Raw genomic sequence first — 22,249 nt, 5'->3', positions numbered from 1 at the left:
TTTCTGTACTGAAAAATAATGAAAATAAGCTCCGGCTCCACGTGAAACAGTAGGTCCCTCTATAACAGGCTGGGTAAGTCAGTTCAAAAGTCGGAGGAAGGCAAAGGCATACCACCTCCAACAGGACCATGCCTAGAACAGCACTATGATATTCGAGATAATCTTCGGATTGATGGCTGCTTTCCTTTTTAAGATCACATAACGATGGAATTTTAATCAGCATATCCACACCATTTCGTTTGTTGTTTGTTGTTGTTGTTGTGGTCTTCAGTCCTGAGACTGGTTTGATGCAGCTCTCCATTCTACTTTATCCTGTGTAAGCTTCTTCATCACCCAGTACCTACTGCAACCTACATCCTTCTGAATCTGCTTAGTGTATTCATCTCTTGGCCTCCCTCCGATTTTTACCCTCCATGCTGCCCTCCAATACTAAATTGGCGATTCCTTGATGCCTCAGAACATTCCTACGAACCGATCCCTTCTTATAGTCAAGTTGCACCACAAAACCCTCTTCTCCCCAATTCTATTCAATATTTCCTCATTAGTTACGTGAGCTACCCATCTAATCTTCAGCATTCTTCTGTAGCACCACATTTCGAAAGCTTCTATTCTCTTCTTGTCCAAACTATTTATCGTCCATGTTTCATTCACTTCCATACATGGCTACACTCCATAACAATACTTTCAGCAACCACTTTCTGACACTTAAATCTATACTCGATGTTAACAAATTTCTCTTCTTCAGAAACGCTTTGCTTGCCGTATTGTGTTCATAAAATAACAATTTTAAATAGTGTTTTCAAAATGATGGAGCACAGTAATCAGTCGTCCTTTCCTTTCAGGCTTTATTAAAGCAAATCTATATTTCGGCTAGTGCCTAGCCAATATCAACGCACATTTCATAGCTTCAGTATATGTCCTAGTACGTTAGTTCAAAAAATCAAATGGCTCTGAGCACTATGGGACTTAACATCTGAGGTCATTAGTCCCCTAGAACTTAGAACTACTTAAACCTAACTAACCTAAGGACATCACACACATCCATGTCCGATGCAGGATTCGAACCTGAGACCGTAGCAGTCTCGCGGTTCCGGACTGAAGCGCCTAGAGCCGCTCGGCCACCGCGGCCGGCAGTACGTTAGTCCCCTGTTGTTCTGGCTTCTGTCATAGTTCATTCAAGACTAGAAGTAGTGTCCGACCTCAGTTACTTTTAACTGTTTTATGTTCTTATGATAATTCGTCAGTAAATAGGTTATTATTAAACATGTTCGTTTTGCACTTCAGTGCAACTACTGCCCTCGTGTTATGTGGGGATTAATAATAAACAGTAGAACATACGGTAATTTTGACTTGCAATACATACGTATCTTTCCTAGTCACAAAATTAAATTACCGTGTCACTATTCCAGTAGGGCCATAATATAGCGTTAATAAAAAATGCTTGTGTTACAAATTATAGTTTGCAGTCTTCACTGCGCATCTACATGTCGATTCAGGTTGAACACCTAAAAGCGCAGGCGGTGTGGTAGTACAAGCGTTGCTTTCGGATTTCGTTCCCTCCATGCTCCAGTTGCTGCTCGCCTTCTACGGCAGAACCGCAGCAAACAACTCGAAACGCAGAATTACTCAGCGGTTAGCCAGCTGCCAGGCCACCTCTAGGATTCACAATATAATATGTTAAACGTCTTTGTTGCTGGAAACACTGCCTTCTTGCACTTGTTGACACTAGCGCGCTTCCTGCATAAACATGACTCGTCGCTGTCCTGGTTTTAACGACAGTTTTAGTGTGTAGCCAACTCTCCGGCTAATCACAGAGTCGCCGGCGGTAAAATTTTTGCCGGCATTTGTAACCGTGCCGGCCCGGCTCGTGAATATGCGCCGGCAGAGGTCGACCCTAATTGAAATTCCGCGTCAGGCTGTGGCGCTGCGAGGGGCGTTGCCCTGAGCTTGGGAGAGGGGGGGGGGGAAGGGGAGCGGGGTTAGCAGGGGGTCCAGACAGACGGTAGGGGAAAGGTGCGACAGGTGCTCAGTTTCCGGGCGCAAACTAGGGCACAGGCGTCGGAAACTCTCAGGCGGCGGTCCGGCGCCACTTACACTGCAGTTGCGAACTCGAGAGATCGCGTTACAGCGTCTCAGACACGACTGTGTCTCTGCCCTCTGTCCTAGAACAGGGACACGGTCCCGGAGAAATGTACGAACGCACGAGACAATGCTGATCCTAGGACTTATTTCGGAAGACAGAGTAACGAATGGCCAGGGCCGTTGCTGGGTGTTTTGCCGCCCCAGGCGAGATTTGAAAAATGACGCTCCATCTTTCTTACTACCATCAGTCTCCTTGATATTCTCCTTCTCGGTCCTTCACCACCACGAACGGCACAACAATACAGGTTCACTATTATACTTTTAATCATTAAATTAAGGTGACCAGACGTCCAAATTTTCTGGCGACAGTCCTCAATTCTCATGATTTTCCCTCAATTCCTTTCAAATTGATTGAGGACAACAAATATCCTCAATTTCGTTTTTCTTGTCCTCGATTTTTGAAATTTCTCAAAAAATTGAAGTAGGAAAAATGTGCTGAACACTCTAAACTATAACTCAACTGAATATATCAGTGCAACCAAAATTGGCATCAATTACTTTAATTTAATTACATGAGAATGGCCTAGTAAAGCGGTCGAACTAGTTTCTGGCGTGAATAAATTTTTTCCTTGAATTTAGAATTTATGCTATACTGATGGGAGACATGCCGAAGCATCAAACTAGGTCATTTGGATAATGGTAGTATTATTTCTTTTCTACTCTAACTGAAATATTTTTTAGAGTGAGGAATAAATCTCATCTTTTTCAGCATCCACTATAGTCAAAGTAAGTAAAGACTTATTAAATAAATGTTCTGTATGTTTTTGAAGTCAATTCGGCGTTTTTTGAAAATAAGTTTTTCCGCCGCCTCTAAAATTTTGGGGCCCTAGGCGGCCGACTAGTCTTGCCTGATGGTGGAAACGGCCCTGAGAAAGGCTACGTTTATTGAATTTGAATCGTTTATTTCAGAAACGCGTCAAATTACATTTTTTCACATAATGGTGTTCTTATGAAATCGAGAACTCATACTGCAAACATGCTTTATAGATGGAGTGCGAAATCTTCTCAGGCTTTAGATCTATTACACGCAATCTAGTCCATTTAGGTATCTACTGACATAAGAATTCATGCAGGTTTAAACACAAAACACCACCACAGCCAAAACTAACCATCTTAATTACACAAAATGAATACAAATTACAACTGAGTTTTCAAGATATTCACATGTGGAAAAAATTAAGATATACACTATCATACCTGTTGAAAAAAAGTTTGACGAGGGTCTTAGTTTATCTGCGTCTGTTGTGTGTATTATAGCGGTATTTTGATCGCAATTGTTTCCAAAATGAGTTATGAGGCGGTTGTTTGACTTGTCTAAACGAACAGCAATCTGAGTTTCGATAACACGAAGTATTTAACTGACCACGTCGTCATGCACATTGTTGTTTTATGGAAGCTCGAAAACAGAGGTTTGTATTGCCTACTGGAGGCTGAGCTTTTTCCGTCCTGCACCGCACATCACACCTCCTCTCGCAGCAAATCCTGAGCGCTATTCCCGCTCACCGTAACCCCCACTCATAACGTGCCGAGTTTCAGTTCGCTAGTAGTACTTTCTTCATGGGTGGGGTAAGGATGTTGCTTGACGCAAGCGTTAAAGGGGATGAAATGCACATGGAGACGAAAGAGCCGGAGACAGTATTGTCAGCCTACAAATAACGTGCGAAACACTGTCAACAAACTGATACTTTACAGAAACAGCTAATTTGAACAGATTTCGGACAAACGTTTTGGAAGATCGCCCCTTAAAGTCATGTCGATCGACCGGTGGATCGCGATCGACGTGTTGAGCATCCCTGCCATAAAGCGTATTTTTTTGCAGTAAAGTTTGACGCCTGCTGTCAAGACTGCACTGTTGACGACATTCTTTGGTTTTGTTTCCCCAGTTGCACCAGCTGTGTCTTTTATCGACATTTCTCAGCAATCAAAATTGACTTGTTGAGTGCACGTTTCACCAATGCTATCTGAATAGCTAGTGTAGTTCTAAATTTGCACCATTTCACAGTTTGTTTACAGTGTCTATTAGTACCTGTGAAGATGAGCCTCAAACAAAAAGGAAGCATATTATTATTAACGAAGACAATTACAAACGAAATGTTATACGGAATGCAAGAGTCAACGGTCAAAGATACAAGAAGCACTAAAGTAAAATACTGGCAACGAAATCTGTTCCTGATGAAATTATGGGCCAGTGTCCACGTAAATGCAGTTTATCTATTCACGACGAAACAATAAATAAGACTTGGAATCATTTTTATGGTTAATTACTAAAAACGGACAAGATACATATTTGTAGACGTTAATAGAAGTAGAGGAAGTACAGCGTAAAATTAGAGGAAACAAAGGCGAAAGTCATATTGATCCTGTTGCAAGTGAAACTTCACTCTCAGATAAAAGCAATAAGTCATGTCAGTCCAATAGTGAAATCAATGCAGTCCTTACTCCAGTTTACAAAACTGTTTTTTAAAAATCAATGGAGCACCTCAGGATCGGATTGGAAGGCTGGTTAATAAAGCAGTTAAAACACCTGTCGACATGAGAAACAAGGACTGCAATGGGAATGCTATTGCAAATGCGTGGTCTTATACATGAACATATATCTCAGTTTGAAGTAAACGAAAGCCATCACGCGGGCAAACAAAAAAAATATCTGACAGCAATGTTAAGCAATTCAAAAATGTATAATATGCTTTTAACCAAACACCCTGACATGAAAGGTAAAGCAAAGCTTAATTTTTACTATGTATATTTAAAAGACATTTTTAGTTTTTCTTTTGGACGGCCACAAGTTGACGTTTGCAACCAATGTAAATGATTTAAGCGGAAAATTAAGAGACCCTCGTTTAACCGACAACGTCAATCATAGTGTCGCAGCAGAACAAACGGTACACAGGTGCAGGGCTAAGAAGTTTTATTCAAAACTACATGAAATGAATGAAGACCAGGATGGTGACACAGACGCAATTTGTGTTGACAATATGTAAAAATCAGACATTTCCCATCTTAACTGTTCAAGAGGTATTGTACCAGCCGAAAAATGTTGCTGCCGGAACACAAATAAGACGAATATATGCCTGTTTGAAAGACACCGACAAAAAGGTGGTAAAATGGTCTCAGAAAATAAAGTAAACAAGAGTTACAAATAAAATACTTTCGCTGGCCTTCAAAGTAACCATCATTGGCTACAACGCGCTTCTGATATCGGCTTTTAGAATTGTTGGAAACTGTCGGCAAACACTTCTTGCGAAATGGCTCGAAGCACCGCAGTCACGCGTAACAACTGCGAAGCGTACGTGTTTCAGGGCTGTAGGTTGCAGTCGTTATGTAGAGACGAAGAGACTTGCACATGACACACTAGCGTGGACAGTTCCATCAAACGAATCATCGAATTGAACACAACAACAACAACAACAACAACAAGAACAGCAACATGGATCACTCTCCCGAGGTTTAATCGTTGCTCTTAGCTCCAGAACGAGAATGTGGCGAAAGAAGTTTATGAGAGACCTTCACCAGAAGAAGGAATGTTAGAGTTAACACTCCGTCGTCGACGAAACCTTTAGAGACGAAGAAAAGCTAAAATTGTGGGGAAGGTGGCCTGTTCTTTAGAGGAAACATCCCAGTCCTCGCGTTACTAGAATAAGTGTTAGGTTCATAATACATCTGCTACAGCATTCACGAATAACGAATTTGGCTCCGAAAGGAGGATTTGAGGAGAAAAATGGTACAGATGGAGGAAAACACAGGCTATGCAAACCAAATTACTGAAGGTTTTGATGGTGTACAGCCACAAGGTACTATTACGAGTTACGAATTCATACAATTCATCAAAACACAAGTTCTATTGGTTTGTAGGTGAGTTGCTTTAGGATAAACAATAATTGACTCTTAGAAAAATGTGAATAAAGATGGTGCGCTGCAGATGTATGTTAGAATGAAACTTGCAGAATGTCTGTTTGGAACATTTGTTTTAACTACACACACACACACACACACACACACACACACACACACACACACACACACACACACACACACACACACACACACACACACAACAGTCAAACACACACGTTGGTTTTCATTGTTATAGATTTTCTTTGGGCAATGGAACAAATTAGCAATGCGAAGTAGGTTTTTAATTGCTTCTGGCGTATGAAAACAGATATAAGAGTGGTTAACAATTACATTAGTGTCAGAGCTGTTGCGATATAGTGATATATTACACTACTGGCCATTAAAATTGCTACACCAAGAAGGAATGCAGATGATAAACGGGTATTCATTGGACAAATATGGTATACTAGAACTGACATGTGATTACATTTTCACGCAATTTGAGTGCATAGATCCTGAGAAATCAGTACGCAGAACAACCACCTCTGGCCGTAATAACGGCCTTGATACGCCTGGGCACTGAGTCAAACAGAGCTTGGATGGCGTGTACAGGTACAGCCTCCCATGCAGTTTCAACACAATACCACAGTTCATCAAGAGTAGTGACTGGGGTATTGTGACGAGCCAGTTGCTCGGCCACCATTGACCAGACGTTTTAATTGGTGAGAGATCTGGAGAATGTGCTGGCCAGGGCAACAGTCGAACATTTTCTGTATCCAGAAAGGCCCGTACAGGACCTGCAACATGCGGTCGTGCATTATCCTGCTGAAATGTAGGATTTCGCAGGGATCAAATGAAGGGTAGAGCCACGGGTCGTAACACATCTGAAATGTAACGTCCGCTGTTCAAAGTACCGTCAATGCGAACAAGAGGTGACCGAGACGTGTAACCAATGGCACCCCATACCAAACGCTGAGTGATACGCCAGTATGGCGATGACGAACACACACTTCCAATGTGCGTTCACCGGTATGTCGCCAAACACGGATGCGACCATCATGATGCTGTAAACAGATCCTGGATTCATCAGCAATAAATGACGTTTTGCCATTCGTGGACCCAGGCTGGTCGTTAAGTACATCATCGAAGGCGCTCCTATCTGTGATGCATCGTCAAGCGTAACCGCAGCCACGGTCTCTGAGCTGATAGTCCATGCTGCTGCAAACGTCGTCGAACTATTTGTGCAGATGGTTGTTGTCTTGCAAACGTCCCCATCTGTTTACTCAGGGATCGAGACGTGGCTGCACGATCCGTTACAGCCACGCTGATAAGATGCATGTCATCTCGACTGCTAGTGATACGAGGCCGTTGGGATCCAGCACGGCGTTCCGTATTATCCTCCTGAACCCATATTCTGCTAGAAGTCATCGGATCTCGACCAACGAGAGCAGCAATGTCGCGATACGATGAACCGGAATCGCGATGGCTACGAATCGACCTTTATCAAAGTCGGAAACGTGATGGTACGCATTTCTCATCCTTACACGAGGCATCACAACAACGTTTCACCAGGCAACGCCGGTCAACTGCTGTTTGCGTGTGAGAAATCGGTTGGAAACTTTTCTGTCAGCACGTTGTAGGGTTCGCCACCGGCGCCAACCTTGTGTGAATGCTCTGAAAAGCTAATAATTTGCATATCACAACATATTCTTCCTGTCGGTTAAATTTCGCGTCTGTAGTACGTCATCTTCGTGGTGTAGCAATTTTAATGGCCAGTAGTGTAGAAACGTATGTCATTTCAGGACAAGTAGGAGCGTGTTACCGTTATATTAAATTGAAAATGTGTTTTACATTAAATATAAAGGGTTGAATGCAGAGAAATACTTTAAATTTAGTGAATTACAGAATGTGTTTGGTGTAGTAGTTGTGTGGAAATGAAAATATTGAAAAATTAACTCCAGATTGTTGTATCGGAGATTTACGCAAAGGGTAGCGGCAACCCCTCGTGCACTCCCGGCACGCGGGCAGTCTACATTGCCCCTGCAAGCCTGAGGATCGTTAGCTCTCCGCGTCGCTTTCTCGACTGGACAAAAGCCGGCGGTGTGAGTGCTGGCAGAGGTCGCTACTTCCGAGGCATCCATTCGCGTCCGCACAGCGCGTGACAAGAAAATGGTTTAACGGGTATTTCGCCGCCGGCAGCTATAAAGTGCGGTGCAGGGACTACAGCAGCCGGTTCTTCCGGTTTTCAAAGCCTCTCCTGGCCTCCACGCAGGTGCTACTCATATCATCATCTCAGAACGCTCCCGAAGCCCATCGTAAGGACCGACGCCACTGCCTTCAGCTTTCATCGTTGTTTCCTCTGCAGAAGTACACACTGTTAATTATAGACTTTTCCGTGTCTGTGTTGGGGCTAATCAAGACGGCATTCTCGGGACATGGATTATTTCCTTCCAAGTGTATTTTCCTACGAAACTCCTAGTGGTCTTACTACACACTAGAAACAGTCAAGCGGCTTCAGATAGCAGCTCTGTCAAGACTCTGGTTGGTTGGTTGGTTGGTTGGGGAAGGAGACCACACAGCGAGGTCATCGGTCTATTCGAATTAGGGAAGGACGGGGAAGGAAGTCGGCCGTGCCCTTTGAAAGGAACCATCCCGACATATGCCTGGAGCAATTTAGGGAAATCACGGAAAACCTAAATCAGGATGGCCGGACGCGGGATTGAACCGTCGTTCTCCCGAATGCGAGTCCAGTGTCTTACCACTGCGCCACCTCGCTCGGTGTGTCAAGACTCTGTACCAGTAGCTAGTGGACTCTGTATTTGGTGTCTTTTGTTCTTACCGTCTAAGCAGACGCATTCCGTTGTCAATGAACTTGTTATAACTTGATCACCGTTGTCCCTGTGTCTCAGTGAGTGGCACTTCACAGACTAACAACAGACAAGATGTGCCACAAGTCGTGTAACGGTTGTAGATTAGACTAGTCAAAACAAGAATGGGATCATGTAAGATGCCAGATATCATTATAAGAAGTGTTAAAGCGTGAATAAACAGTACTGAATGATTTCTTGGCATATACACTGTTTCTTCCGTGATCTTAACAGTATCTTTCAGAGACAAAGGAGAAGGGCAAAATTTCTGGCTGGTGTGCTGAATGGCAACTAGCTCTTGATCTGGAAAAATGTAAGTTTATGTGGATGAGTAGAAGGAACAAAGCTGTAATCTTCGATTACAGTATTACTAGTGTCCTGTTTGACACAGTCAGGTCGTTTAAATATCTGGGCGTAACGCTGCAAAGCGATCTGAAACGGAACGAGCGTATGAGAACTTCGGTACGGAAGGAGATTGGTCGCCTTCGCTTTATTGAGAGAATTTTAGGAAAGAGCGGTTCACCTGTAAAGGTGACCGCATGTAGGACGCTGGTGCGACCTATTCTTCAGTACTGCTCGAGCGTTTGCGATCCGTACCAGGTGGGATTGAAGGAAGACATCGAAGCAATTCAGAGGCGGACTGCTAGATTTGTTACCGGTAGGATCGAACAAAACGTAGGTGTTACGTATACGCTTCGGGGAATCAAATGGGAATCTCTGGAGGGAAGGCGACGTTATTTTCGAGAAACGCTGTAGAGGTAATTTAGGGAACCGGCATTTGAAGCTGACTGCCGAACAATTCTACCGCCGCAAGCATAGATCACCCGTAAGGACGACGGAGATAATATACGAGAAATCAGGGCTCATATGGAGGCATATAGAGAGACGTTTTTTCCTGGCTCTGTTTGCGAGTGGAGCACGAAAGAGAAATGACAGCTAGTGGTACAAGGTACTCTCCGCCACGCACAGTAAGCTGGCTTCCGGAGTGTCTATCAAAATCCTGAGGTAGACGTAGAAGGGCAAATGTCTCATTTTGAGACAAAAATCACTTCTTTTTTCATTGCAGTTTCATCCCATCTCAAGGGCAAGGTGTCGGCTGTCAGCGGTAAAATATCTCGTTTTTGGATGAAATGAAATCCGTCTTCATCATCTGCAGTCATAGATTAGGTTCGAGGAAGATTCAGATCTGTGATTGGACTTTTAGGTTGCTACGTAGACAAAAATAACCGTTCCCTGTACTTTCGTTTGAACTTAATGCGTACTTGCTGTTATACATTCTCATTTGATTTACACACCGATTATACTGTACGATGTGACTTCATCTCCTTATCTTTCTATTATGCAACGACGCTGAGAACAATGGTAAACAAAGTGACATAACTCCATCATATCATCACGTGCACCCGTTTTGTATACAAAGACTCGCCGGAAAGCCTCGTATATATGTTTACAAGTCAACGGGTGGAGGTTCTTGCTCCATATCACAATTCTTATGTTTTCCAGTGAACTGGTTAGTGGCCTACTAAAGCGATGTTGCGTCAACACTGCTCCACAGAGTTTAATAATGCATTAATGCCTTACTCTTTGCTACTACTATGTTAATCATCCTCTAACTATCAATCATAGATCTGCGAATGAACAGTAAGGACAAGGGAATGTTATTCATAGTGCGTATCAAAAAACGAAGTGCGCACGTTTGCTCCCATGTGATTTCAGATCTTGGCACACGTTCTCAGTAGGTTCATGACATTTTAGAAGGCAAGAAGGGAGTATTCGTAAAATGAGAATACTCTCTCCTTGTACATTCATGAAATGAAATGAGAATAAAAGTACCATGTCCACGTTATTGTGCGGACGCAGTGCCAAGTTTCGGTTCGCTCTGGGAACTTGTCAAATCGGTTCAAACATCATTGCAATCACTTTCATTTCTCAAGAAAGAAATAACTCATGACTGCAGGTTATTTCCGTTTTGCTCTTTGGAACTGGGTATGATCAGGCTAAGAAAGTGCAGAGAAATAAACTTTTTGTCTCTTACCTGAATCCTGCAGGAAGATTCAGCCTGAAGACTGGCTCATTTGTTTCTCCTCCTGAAACAAAAACAAAGACAATTTAAGAGTTGGGAAAGTTTTGTATTGGAAATACATGTAGAGAGACATACCAATGACGAACAGTACCAAATATGTTATTGTCCACGGTATATTTAGTTTTTTCCTGCAGTGATGTTTCACATTTCGCAACAGACCTCTTGCGGTTTCTTAATATACGCACATAATGGAATACTGTTACAAAGTCCAAACAGAACTCATGATCGTTTTGTAACCTCGATTTGCCGGCCGTTGTGGCCGTGCGGTTCTAGGCGGTCTGGAACCGCGTGACCGCTACGGTCGCAGGTTCGAATCCTGCCTCTGGCATGGATGTGTGTGATGTCCTTAGGTTAGTTAGGTTTAAGTAGTTCTAAGTTCTAGGGGACTGATGACCTCAGATGTTAAGTCCCATAGTGCTCAGAGCCATTTGAACCATTTTTTTGTAACCTCGATTTTATACTAAAAAATCATTATAATTATACGACCGACCTTTACAGAAAAAAGGAACAAAAATTAGAGTTTAACATCAATCAAGAAGGGGGGCACTTAGTAGAGAAGGACGGAAGGTTAAGGTTAACGTCTCGTCGAAGATGGGGTCATTAAAGACACCGCTCAATCTCGAATAGCATATACTTGTACCAAACCATTCCAACGCTCAAGTTCATTTGTCTGAAATATATTAAAGCTTCTCATTTATTATTTTTTGATATGTTTTGTAAACAGTATATAGAAGAGTTGGAATTTTATAGTTTTCTTTTTCATTTAAGTGAAGTTAACCTAATTTGGAATATAATTATTCGGAATACTTAAAATTCAATTTTCCGTAAACTTTCTTACCATTTCCTTTAATATTTTGCTGAAGTATTATAAACGGAATACTACTGGTAATAATAATAATAATAATAATAATAATAATAATAATAATAATAATAATACAGATACATACAGATACATACAAGATGATACCACAAATGCCTGAAGTGATAATTTTGCAACATGAAGTCACCCGAGCAATTAATTCTACGCACAATTGGAAAGCCCCTGGAAATGAGAAAATAGCAAATTTCTGGCTAAAGAAGTTCACCTCAACACATTCACATCTAACTAAATTATTTAACAGTTACATTGCAGACCCATACATATTCCCTGATACACTTACACATGGAATAACTTATCTGAAACCTAAAGATCAAGCAGACACAGCAAACCCAGCTAAATATCGCCCCATAACATGCCTACCAACAATCTACAAAATATTAACTTCAGTCATTACACAGAAATTAATGACACATACAACACAGAACAAAATTATAAATGAAGAACAAAAAGGCTGCTGCAAAGGAGCGCGAGGATGTAAAGAGCAACTGATAATAGATGCAGAGGTGACATATCAAGCTAAAACTAAACAAAGGTCTCTACACTACGCATACATTGATTACCAAAAAGCTTTTGATAGTGTACCCCACTCATGGTTACTACAAATATTGGAAATATACAAAGCAGATCCTAAATTGATACAGTTCCTAAACATAGTAATGAAAAACTGGAAAACCACACTTAATATCCAAACAAATTCAGATAATATCACATCACAGCCAATACAGATTAAGCGTGGAATATACCAAGGAGACTCATTAAGTCCTTTCTGGTTCTGCCTTGCTCTGAACCCACTATCCAACATGCTAAATAATGCAAATTATGGATACAATATTACTGGAACATACCCACACAAAATCACACATTTGCTATACATGGATGATCTAAAACTACTGGCAGCAACAAATCAACAACTCAACCAATTACTAAAGATAACAGAAGTATTCAGCAATGATATAAGTATGGCGTTTGGAACAGACAAATGTAAGAAAAATAGCATAGTCAAGGGAAAACACACTAAACAAGAAGATTACATATTGGATAAGCACAGCGACTGCATAGAAGCGATGGAAAAAACGGAAGCCTATAAATATCTAGGATACAGACAAAAAATAGGAATAGATAATACAAATATTAAAGAAGAACTAAAAGAAAAATATAGACAAAGACTAACAAAAATACTGAAAACAGAATTGACAGCAAGAAACAAGACCAAAGCTATAAATACTTATGCCATACCAATATTGACCTACTCATTTGGAGTAGTGAAATGGAGTAACACAGACCTAGAAGCACTCAATACACTTACACGATCACAATGCCATAAATATAGAATACATCACATACATTCAGCAACAGAAAGATTCACATTAAGCAGAAAGGAAGGAGGAAGGGGATTTATCGATATAAAAAACCTACATTATGGACAGGTAGACAATTTAAGAAAATTCTTTATAGAACGAGCAGAAACTAGCAAAATACACAAAGCAATCACTCATATAAATACATCGGCTACACCACTACAATTTCATAACCACCTCTACAACCCGTTAGACCACATAACATCAACAGATACGAAGAAAGTAAATTGGAAAAAGAAAACACTTCATGGCAAGCACCCGTATCATCTAACACAGCCACACATCGATCAAGACGCATCCAACACATGGCTAAGAAAAGGCAATATATACAGTGAGACAGAAGGATTCATGATTGCAATACAGGATCAAACAATAAACACCAGGTATTACAGCAAGCATATTATTAAAGATCCCAATACCACAACAGATAAATGCAGACTTTGTAAACAACAAATAGAAACAGTAGATCACATCACAAGCGGATGTACAATACTAGCAAATACAGAATACCCCAGAAGACATGACAATGTCGCAAAAATAATACATCAACAGCTTGCATTACAACATAAACTTTTAAAACAACAAGTTCCTACATACAAGTATGCACCACAAAATGTACTGGAGAATGATGAATACAAATTATACTGGAACAGAACCATTATAACAGATAAAACAACGCCACATAACAAACCTGACATCATACTCACCAATAAAAAGAAGAAATTAACACAACTAATCGAAATATCCATACCCAATACAACAAATATACAAGAGAAAACAGGAGAAAAAATTGAAAAATACATCCAACTGGCTGAGGAAGTCAAAGACATGTGGCATCAGGATAAAGTTGACATCATACCAATTATACTATCAACTACAGGAGTCATACCACACAATATCCACCAGTACATCAATGCAATAGAGCTACATCCAAACGTATATATACAACTACAGAAATCAGTAATTATTGATACATGTTCAATTACCCGAAAGTTCCTAAATGCCATATAACACATACCATACAGTTAAAAGGAAGTGACGCCTGATCAAGGTCCGCGTCACTTTTCATTTTTAACCAGACTTAACGTCTGAGAAAGTAAAGAATAATAATAATAATTCAGTGGAAAATATTGCAAAGTTACACTACTGGCCATTAAAATTGCTACACCACCAAGATGACGTGCTACAGACGCGAAATTTAATGGACAGGAAGAAGATGCTGTGATATGCAAATGATTAGCTTTTCAGAGCATTCACACAAGGTTGGCGTCCGTGGCGACACCTACAACGTGCTGACATGAGGAATGTTTCCAACCGATTTCTCATACACAAACAGCAATTGACAGGCATTGCTGGTGAAACGTTGTTGTGTATTCGTCATCGCCATACTGGCGTGTCACTCGGCGTGATGGTATGGGGTGCCATTGGTTACACGTCTCGGTCACCTCTTGTTCGCAATGACAGCACTTTGAACAGTGGACATTACATTTCAGATGTGTTACGACCCGTGGCTCTATCCTTCATTCTATCCCTGCGAAACCCTACATTTCAGCAGGATAATGCACGACCACATGTTGCAGGTCCTGTACGGGCCTTTCTGGATACAGAAAATGTTCGACTGCTGCCCTGGCCAGCACATTCTCCAGATCTCTCACCAATTGAAAACATCTGGCCAATGTTGGCCGAGCAACTGGCTCGTCACAATACCCCAGTCACTACTCCTGATGAACTGTGGTATCGTGTTGAGGCTGCATGGGCAGCTGTACCTGTACAATCCATCCAAGCTCTGTTTGACTCAATGCCCAGGCGTATCAAGGCCGTTATTACGGCCCGAGGTGGTTGTTCTGGGTACTGATTTCTCAGGATCTATGCACCCAAATTGCGTGAAAATGTAATCACATGTCAGTTCTAGTATAATATATTTGTCCAATGAATACCCGTTTGTCATCTGCATTTCTTCTTCGTGTAGCAATTTTATTGGCCAGTAGTGTACCTACTTCCAGTCCCTACAAAGTTACCGGTCTCACTGCTGTAGTTGTATTACTGAAGGTACCATTTCCGAGAAAGTATTAATAGAAGAACGGTGAAACTTGTGAAGTGGGAAAACACCTAGGAGAAACTCTATTGGGATTTATTTATGATTTGAGAAACAATTTTATAAATTGTAAATTTCAACTTTAAATTTTTATGTTGCATTAGTGGTGTAAAACATTGAAAAACTTGTTTCCTGAATGATGCCAGGATCGATAACAAGTTAATCTCAAAGTTTCATTCAATCCTGATGAATATGATTTGAGGAAAGTTACGATACATAAGCGAAAACCTAAGTTGCGGACAAAATCATTTAAAGAAGAGTGTACAAAATTCACATTGGTTCAAATGGCTCTGAGCACTATGGGACTCAACATCTTAGGTCATAAGTCCCCTAGAACTTAGAACTACTTAAACCTAACTAACCTAAGGACATCACACACACCCATGCCCGAGGCAGGATTCGAATCTGCGACCGTAGCAGTCCCGCGGTTCCGGACTGCAGCGCCAGAACCGCACGGCCACCGCGGCCGGCAAAATTCACATTTTTATCATAAATTCTGAAACGTGCCAAATACACAGTTCTTTACTGGTTATTCTTTTTCTCGTCCCTTCTACTTCTTTCCCCGCTCTCCACACAGTTAATACAGTTCCTTTATTCTCATTGTGGTATCGTCCAGAGTTCGCACTGCCAAACCAAAGTCGGCAATGTGAAACCACGCCACAGAAATTAACGACAGCTCGCTGCAATCCGCAGCAACCAATGGGGGCGGCGGGCAGTCGAGAAGACACGTCTCCCCTTTCAGCGTAGCAGCGCCCTCGCGCTGAAGTCAATGTAGTTTCGAGCGTGAAAGAGCTCTGCCCAACTGTCTTTTTATTTATTTATTTATTTATTTATTGATTACATCAGCTGAAGCAGTCAGCATCATCGTGTAGGACAGTGATAGCTTAAGTTTCTGATTAAATGTAATTTCGTAAATATTCCATCATAAGTTTTTTCGCATGAGAAAAGTTTGTTGATTTGTGCATTAAGTCATAGTCAGTGGCAGTTCTAAATTATCAAGCAGTCAATTGGCAAAGAACTGTGCCAGAGGTCAGTAAACCTTCTATTCATTTATGTAATAAACTGATCTAATATTTCATGTGTTCTAGTTTGAGAACATTCTCCCAGAGAAGTCAAAGAGTCCTCAGTTATGAATGGCAACTGTAGTTCGTCTGGTCACGACACTCATAACGGAAAGTAACATAATATAAAATTCTGGTTCCACACTAATTTGCAAGGTATATAACCAGCACTGAAAGCAGAAACTGCACCCAACACAATAATATACACACAATCTTGTTTTAGGGCACCTTTCCCATAAAACTACACTGAGTGATTTCTTTGCACGCTGAACTGAAAGAAGTTCACATTGTGAATCCAGAGAAGAATGCACAGATTCAAAAGTAAAACATTCAATCTCGAAACTAAACATTATTTACTTCGTAGATCCAGAGAAGAATGTTGAGAATATGTTCGAGCCACTGTCATTTCAACGTCAAAATTGAATATGATATGTTTCAAACTATATAACGTACTAGCTAAGAAACCCAGCTTGCCCGAGTACTCATACCGCCTATTTTCTATTAGAAACGAAAAAAGTGAACTGTGTTTCTACTGTAATATTGAAACAATTTCACGTCTATGTATTCGTGAAAACATCTTTGAAATTATGAAACAGTTGCACAGTCCACAATGTAGGAATGTATAAGTACAGCTTTTTCGCGTGTGTCAAAAGTAACTTTGTAATCGTCTCTATGGGAACGTCGCTTCATAGCTCTCTAGACGGCTTTCGTTATCGCCTAAAGCCGTTTGTCCTTTTCACTTGAAAGCTGTCATAAGTGCTGCCAGGTGTCTGGGATTTCTTTAAGTGGGGCCGATTGCAGGAATGTTTTTGTAGTAAAGAATAAACGTATTAAAATGTCATGCATGATGCGGCATTCTTTCACGCATCTCAGTGTTTGTGACGTCATATCTCTTTAACTAAGTATCGTACAACGCTATATTTGTTTAGGTACAGTCAACGGCGTGTGTGGATACTTTCTACGAAATACGTTGCGAATAGAGTTAGTATCAAAGAAATAATAAATTTAAACGTCATTCATGATGCGGCAGTTTATGACGTCATATCTCCTGATCTGTGTGCCATACTAAGATATATTTCTGCATGTACTTTCAGCGGCATATGTGGATACTGAATTCAAATAGAATCGGTAGTAAAGTAGTAATAAATCGAAACGTCATGCACAATGCGGGAGTTTTTCAAGCATTACGGCGTTTATCACGTCATATGTCCTGGACTTCGTGTGGCACGGCGGTATAATTTTGTAGGTGCATTTAACGGCATACTTGGATACTGACTGCGAAATTAATTGCGTCTAGAGTTAGTAGCACAGAAGTTATAAATCTAAACGTCATGCATGATGTGGCAGAGTTTCACGCATTTCATTGTTTATGACGTCATGTATCCGGAACTATGATAGGTAATGGCTCTAAGCACTATGGGACTTAACATCTGAGGTCATCAGTGCCCTAGACTTAGTACTACTTAAACCTAACTAACCTAAGGACACCACAAAAATCCATGCCCGAGGCAGGATTCGAATCTGCGACCGTAGTAGCAGCGCGGTTCCTCACTGAAGCGTCTAGAAGCGCTCGGCCACAGTGGGCGGCTAAGTGGTTATTACTCCGACAGTGACTGTTGCCTGACAGTATGGGATGTGTGTACCAAATTTGGTTCAAATCGGTCCAGTGGCTTAGGAGGACATATGGAAAACACACACACACACACACACACACACACACACACACACACACACACACACTCATACACACTCGCACACTCATTTTTATAATATGTATGGATATTTGTTTGTAACAAATTTTCCCGCCGACTACTACCTGTGCTTTATCGAAAAATGTGAAAAAGTTCATTTCGATTTTTTACTATAATAATATATATTAACCCACCCTTAACTTATAACTAATGATGTAATACTTCAAAAACAAAAAACAAAAATGTTTTCAGGAGAGAAAATCGAAAGGCGTTAACGTGACGGCAGTGTGTCTATGTACCTTGCTACGTATAAGAGAAAGGAAGATGTATCTGCACTGCTTTGCTGTAAGGCAGAACGACAAAATTCCAGCAGTTTGATTCCAGCTAGTAGGAAGCCGGTTTGGACGTACTGCCGCATTTCCGTGCGCAGGCCTGGAGGCACACCATCCGTCCGACAACAAACGAACGGCCCGGAGCGTTTCGGCCCCAACGTCAGCTGCAACATCAGGAGAAGACAGCAGTGCTCGTTACGGGACACGTCGCATCATCAGGCGGCGCATCGGTCAGCTTTCCGGTCAACGACGTCACACGGAAACAGCGTCCTGTGCGCTGCCCATGTACCCCCGGTCTGCACGTAGGTTACATCAGCGCTGCGTGCAAAAGCTGCATGGAATTTGCCTTCGCACACAATCATTTTCATTCTCTAGTGACGCAAATAGGTTGCACTTCACTTACAACCCGTGATTCACCTAAAAACTTCCACCTCGAATACATATTGGCTGAAATGCTGTTTTTTTTTTCACAGTAGAAATACACAGGGTCACAAAAAAGAATTCTCATATAATCAGTCCAGAAATAACGGGAAAATGTTTAATCATATCCCCTGTACATTTCTCAACTAGGTCAATACTTGCTTCGACTTAGAAATTTACTTTTTGAAGTTCCTTCGTAACTTTAGAAACGAAAACCTTACACATTTTCTTACTTTCCCAGTCGAAATTTTATGTCCTCTTCTGTGGCCATCATTTATTTTCCCACGCAATATCGAAAACCATCTACTACTATCAGCGTTTGATTTCCTAATTTAGTTTCCTCCAGTACCATCTGAGTTAATTCCACTACAATCCATTACCCTTGTTTTACATTTGTTGATGCTCATCCTATAACAACTTTTCAACGCAATACATATTCCTCCCACATGATTTCCACAATCCTTTGCCGTCTCTGACGGGATCACTGGGCTTTACCACTTGAAAATTCTTTGAGAGAAAATCACATTTTATTCTTCGCACTAGCTGAATACCACGCTTACCCGGTTATGTATTTATTTCAGTCTTCTATTATCCTTCTCCCCCTTCCTCCTCTCGCTGGACATCTCTTCCTCTTCCCTTTCTCTGTCCATTTCCACCTTCTCCTCTCCCTGTCCATCCCTTCTTCCCCTACTTTGTCTGTCCATTTCCTCCTCCCCCCTTCTCTCTCCACGATATCACCCGCCATCCCTACAGGAAGTTGGTGTTTCTTACCCCCATAGAATTTCTTTCCAGATCGTAATTAATACCTATAGTAAATTCGGTTAAAATCGTTCCAGGGGTTTAGGATGAGCGTTTTACCCGTGGCTTTCACCGTATACGCACATGTCAAATGTACGAGGTGCGGCTAGAAAAAAACCGGACTGATGCTGGAGAAAACATTTATTTACAATTATTTACAATTTCATGTTATCTCCTTCAATGTACTCTCCTCCTCGGTCTCTACACCGCTCCATACGAATTTTCCACTGTTCATAGCAATGCTGCAGATCATTTTCGGTAAGTCCATACATTACTTCCGTCGCTTTTTCTTTTACTGCTTCAACAGTCTCAAATCTAGTTCCTTTCAAAGCTGACTTGACTTTAGGGAAAAGAAAAAAGTCACAGGGGGCCAAATCAGGTGAGTAGGGTGGATGATCTAAGATGGGAATGTTGTGTTTTGCCAAAAACGTCTTCACTGACAACGCACTGTGAGCTGGGGCATTGTCTTGGTGAAGGATCCATGACTTTTTTCTCCACAAATCGTTCCGTTTTCTCCGTACTCGCTCACGTAGGGTAGCCAGGACGCTAATGTAGTAATGCTGATTCACTGTTTGTCCCTCTGGTACCCAATCAATGTGCACAATCCCTTTGATGTCAAAAAAAAAAAAAAAAAAAAAAAAAAAAAATCATCATTGCCTTGAATTTCGATTTTGACATTCGTGCTTTTTTTTGTCGTGGAGAACCAGGAGTTTTCCAATGCATCGATTGGCGTTTAGTTTCGGGATCGTAAGTAAAAAACCACGATTCATCGCAAGTAATAACATTTTGTAAGAAGGTGGGATCACTTTCAATGTTTTCCAGGATGTCAGAACAAATCATTCTTCGGCGTTCCTTCTGTTCAATTGTGAGACACTTTGGAACCATTTTTGAACACACTTTGTTCATGTTGAAACTTTCATGAAGAATCTGCCTAACACTTTCCTTGTCAACTCCTGTTAACTCAGACACTGCTCTGATTGTTAAACGGCGATCTTGTCGAACAAGTTTATCGATTTTTTCAATGTTGGCATCAGTTTTTGCTGACAATGGTCTGCCAGTGCGAGTGTCATCACTGGTGTCTTCGCGGCCATCTTTAAATCGTTTAAACCACTCAAACACTTGTGTTCGCGATAAACAATCATCGCCGTACACTTGTTGTAACATTACAAACGTTTCACTTGCAGATTTTCCTAGTTTGAAACAAAATTTGATGTTAACACGCTGTTCTTTCTGTACACTCAACATTTTCCGACGCACAGACAAAACGTCAACTACTTAAAACAGACGCCACGGGCAGACTGAGTGCAGGAGGCAGATGAAACTCGAGCAGTAGGCGGAGCGAGAGTCACGTGACAGGCCACGCGACTTTCAGCCTTATTGCATTCGTTTTATTGTTTCACCAGTACTAGTCGGGTTTTTTTTCTAGCCACACCTCGTATTTACATATATTTAACATATTTCTCACTTGTCTGTATACTTATTTCGTGGGTAATTCTAGTGAATTTCGCCCTGCAGTTTTATTTTCACGAATCTCATGTTTATAACGTCGTATCTCCTGAACTACACACATCAAAAAAAGTTTTGCATCACCGCGGTTCCAAGAGCTCCGGAAGCTGTGCAGAAAATTGGAATAGAGATCAACATAAACACCATTTCTGCCCATTTTATTGCTCATGAAAACCACACATTCCATGTTGTACCATCATACAGCGAGACCACAATGTGGTGGTCCACACTGCTGTACACAATGGTACCTCTAATACCCTGTAGCACGTCTTCTTGCATTGATGCATGCCTGCATTCGTCGTGGCATACTATCCACAAGTTCATCAAAGCACTCTTGGTCAAGATTGTCCCACTCCTCAACGTCGATTCGGCGTAGATCCCTCAGAGTGGTTGGTGGGTCACGTAGTCCATAAACAGCCTTTTTCTCTCTATCCCAGGCACGTTCGATAGGGTTCATGTCTGGAGAACATGCTGGTCACTCTAGTCGAGCTGTCGTTATCCTGAAGGAACTCATTCACAAGATGTGCACGATGGGGGCCCAAATCGTCGTCCATGAAGACGAATGCCTCGCCAATATGCTGCCGATAAGGTTGCACTATCGGTCGGAGGATAGCATTCACATATCGTACAGCCGTTATGGCGCCTTCCATGACCGCCAGCGGCGTACGTCGGCCCCACATAACGCCATCCCGAAACAGCGGGGAACCTCACCTTGCTGCACTCGTTGGACAGTGTGTCTAGGACGTTCAGCCTGACCGGTTTGCGTTCAAACAAGTCTCCAACGATTGTCTGGTTGAAGGCATATGCGACACTCGTCGGTGAAGAGAACGTGATGCCAATTCTGAGCGGTCCATTCGGCATGCTGTTGGTCCCATCTGTACCGCGCTGCATGGTGTCGTGGTTGCAAAGATGGACCTCGCCATGGACGTGGGGAGTGAAGTTGCCCATCATGCAGCCTATTGCGCACAGTTTGAGTCGTAACACGACGTATTGTGGCTGCACGAAAAGCATTATTATTCAACATGCTGGCTTTGCTGTCAAGGTTTTTCTGAGCCATAATCCGTAAGTCGTGGTCATCCACTGTAGTAGTAGCCCTTGGGCGGCCTGAGCGAGGCATGTCATCGACAGTTCCTGTCTCTCTGTACCTCTTCCATGTCAGAACATGTTGGTTCACTCCGAGAC

The 22,249-nt window shown here is 41.7% G+C and overlaps 1 protein-coding gene across 1 annotated transcript in view; it reads right to left on the bottom strand.

The window, feature by feature from the left end:
- Positions 1 to 22,249, bottom strand: part of LOC126194930 (uncharacterized) — a 538,570-nt gene that overhangs the window by 123,877 nt on the left and 392,444 nt on the right. The window contains exon 2 of the mRNA XM_049933312.1: positions 10,879 to 10,930. Within this exon, the coding sequence (XP_049789269.1) occupies positions 10,879 to 10,930 (52 nt within the window). The remainder of the gene's footprint in view (positions 1 to 10,878; positions 10,931 to 22,249) is intronic.

This window comes from Schistocerca nitens, chromosome 7, assembly GCF_023898315.1.
Source record: "Schistocerca nitens isolate TAMUIC-IGC-003100 chromosome 7, iqSchNite1.1, whole genome shotgun sequence".
Lineage (NCBI taxonomy): Eukaryota > Metazoa > Arthropoda > Insecta > Orthoptera > Acrididae > Schistocerca > Schistocerca nitens.
Note: the sequence above shows the minus strand (reverse complement) of the source record. Positions and strands in the feature narration are given on the sequence as shown.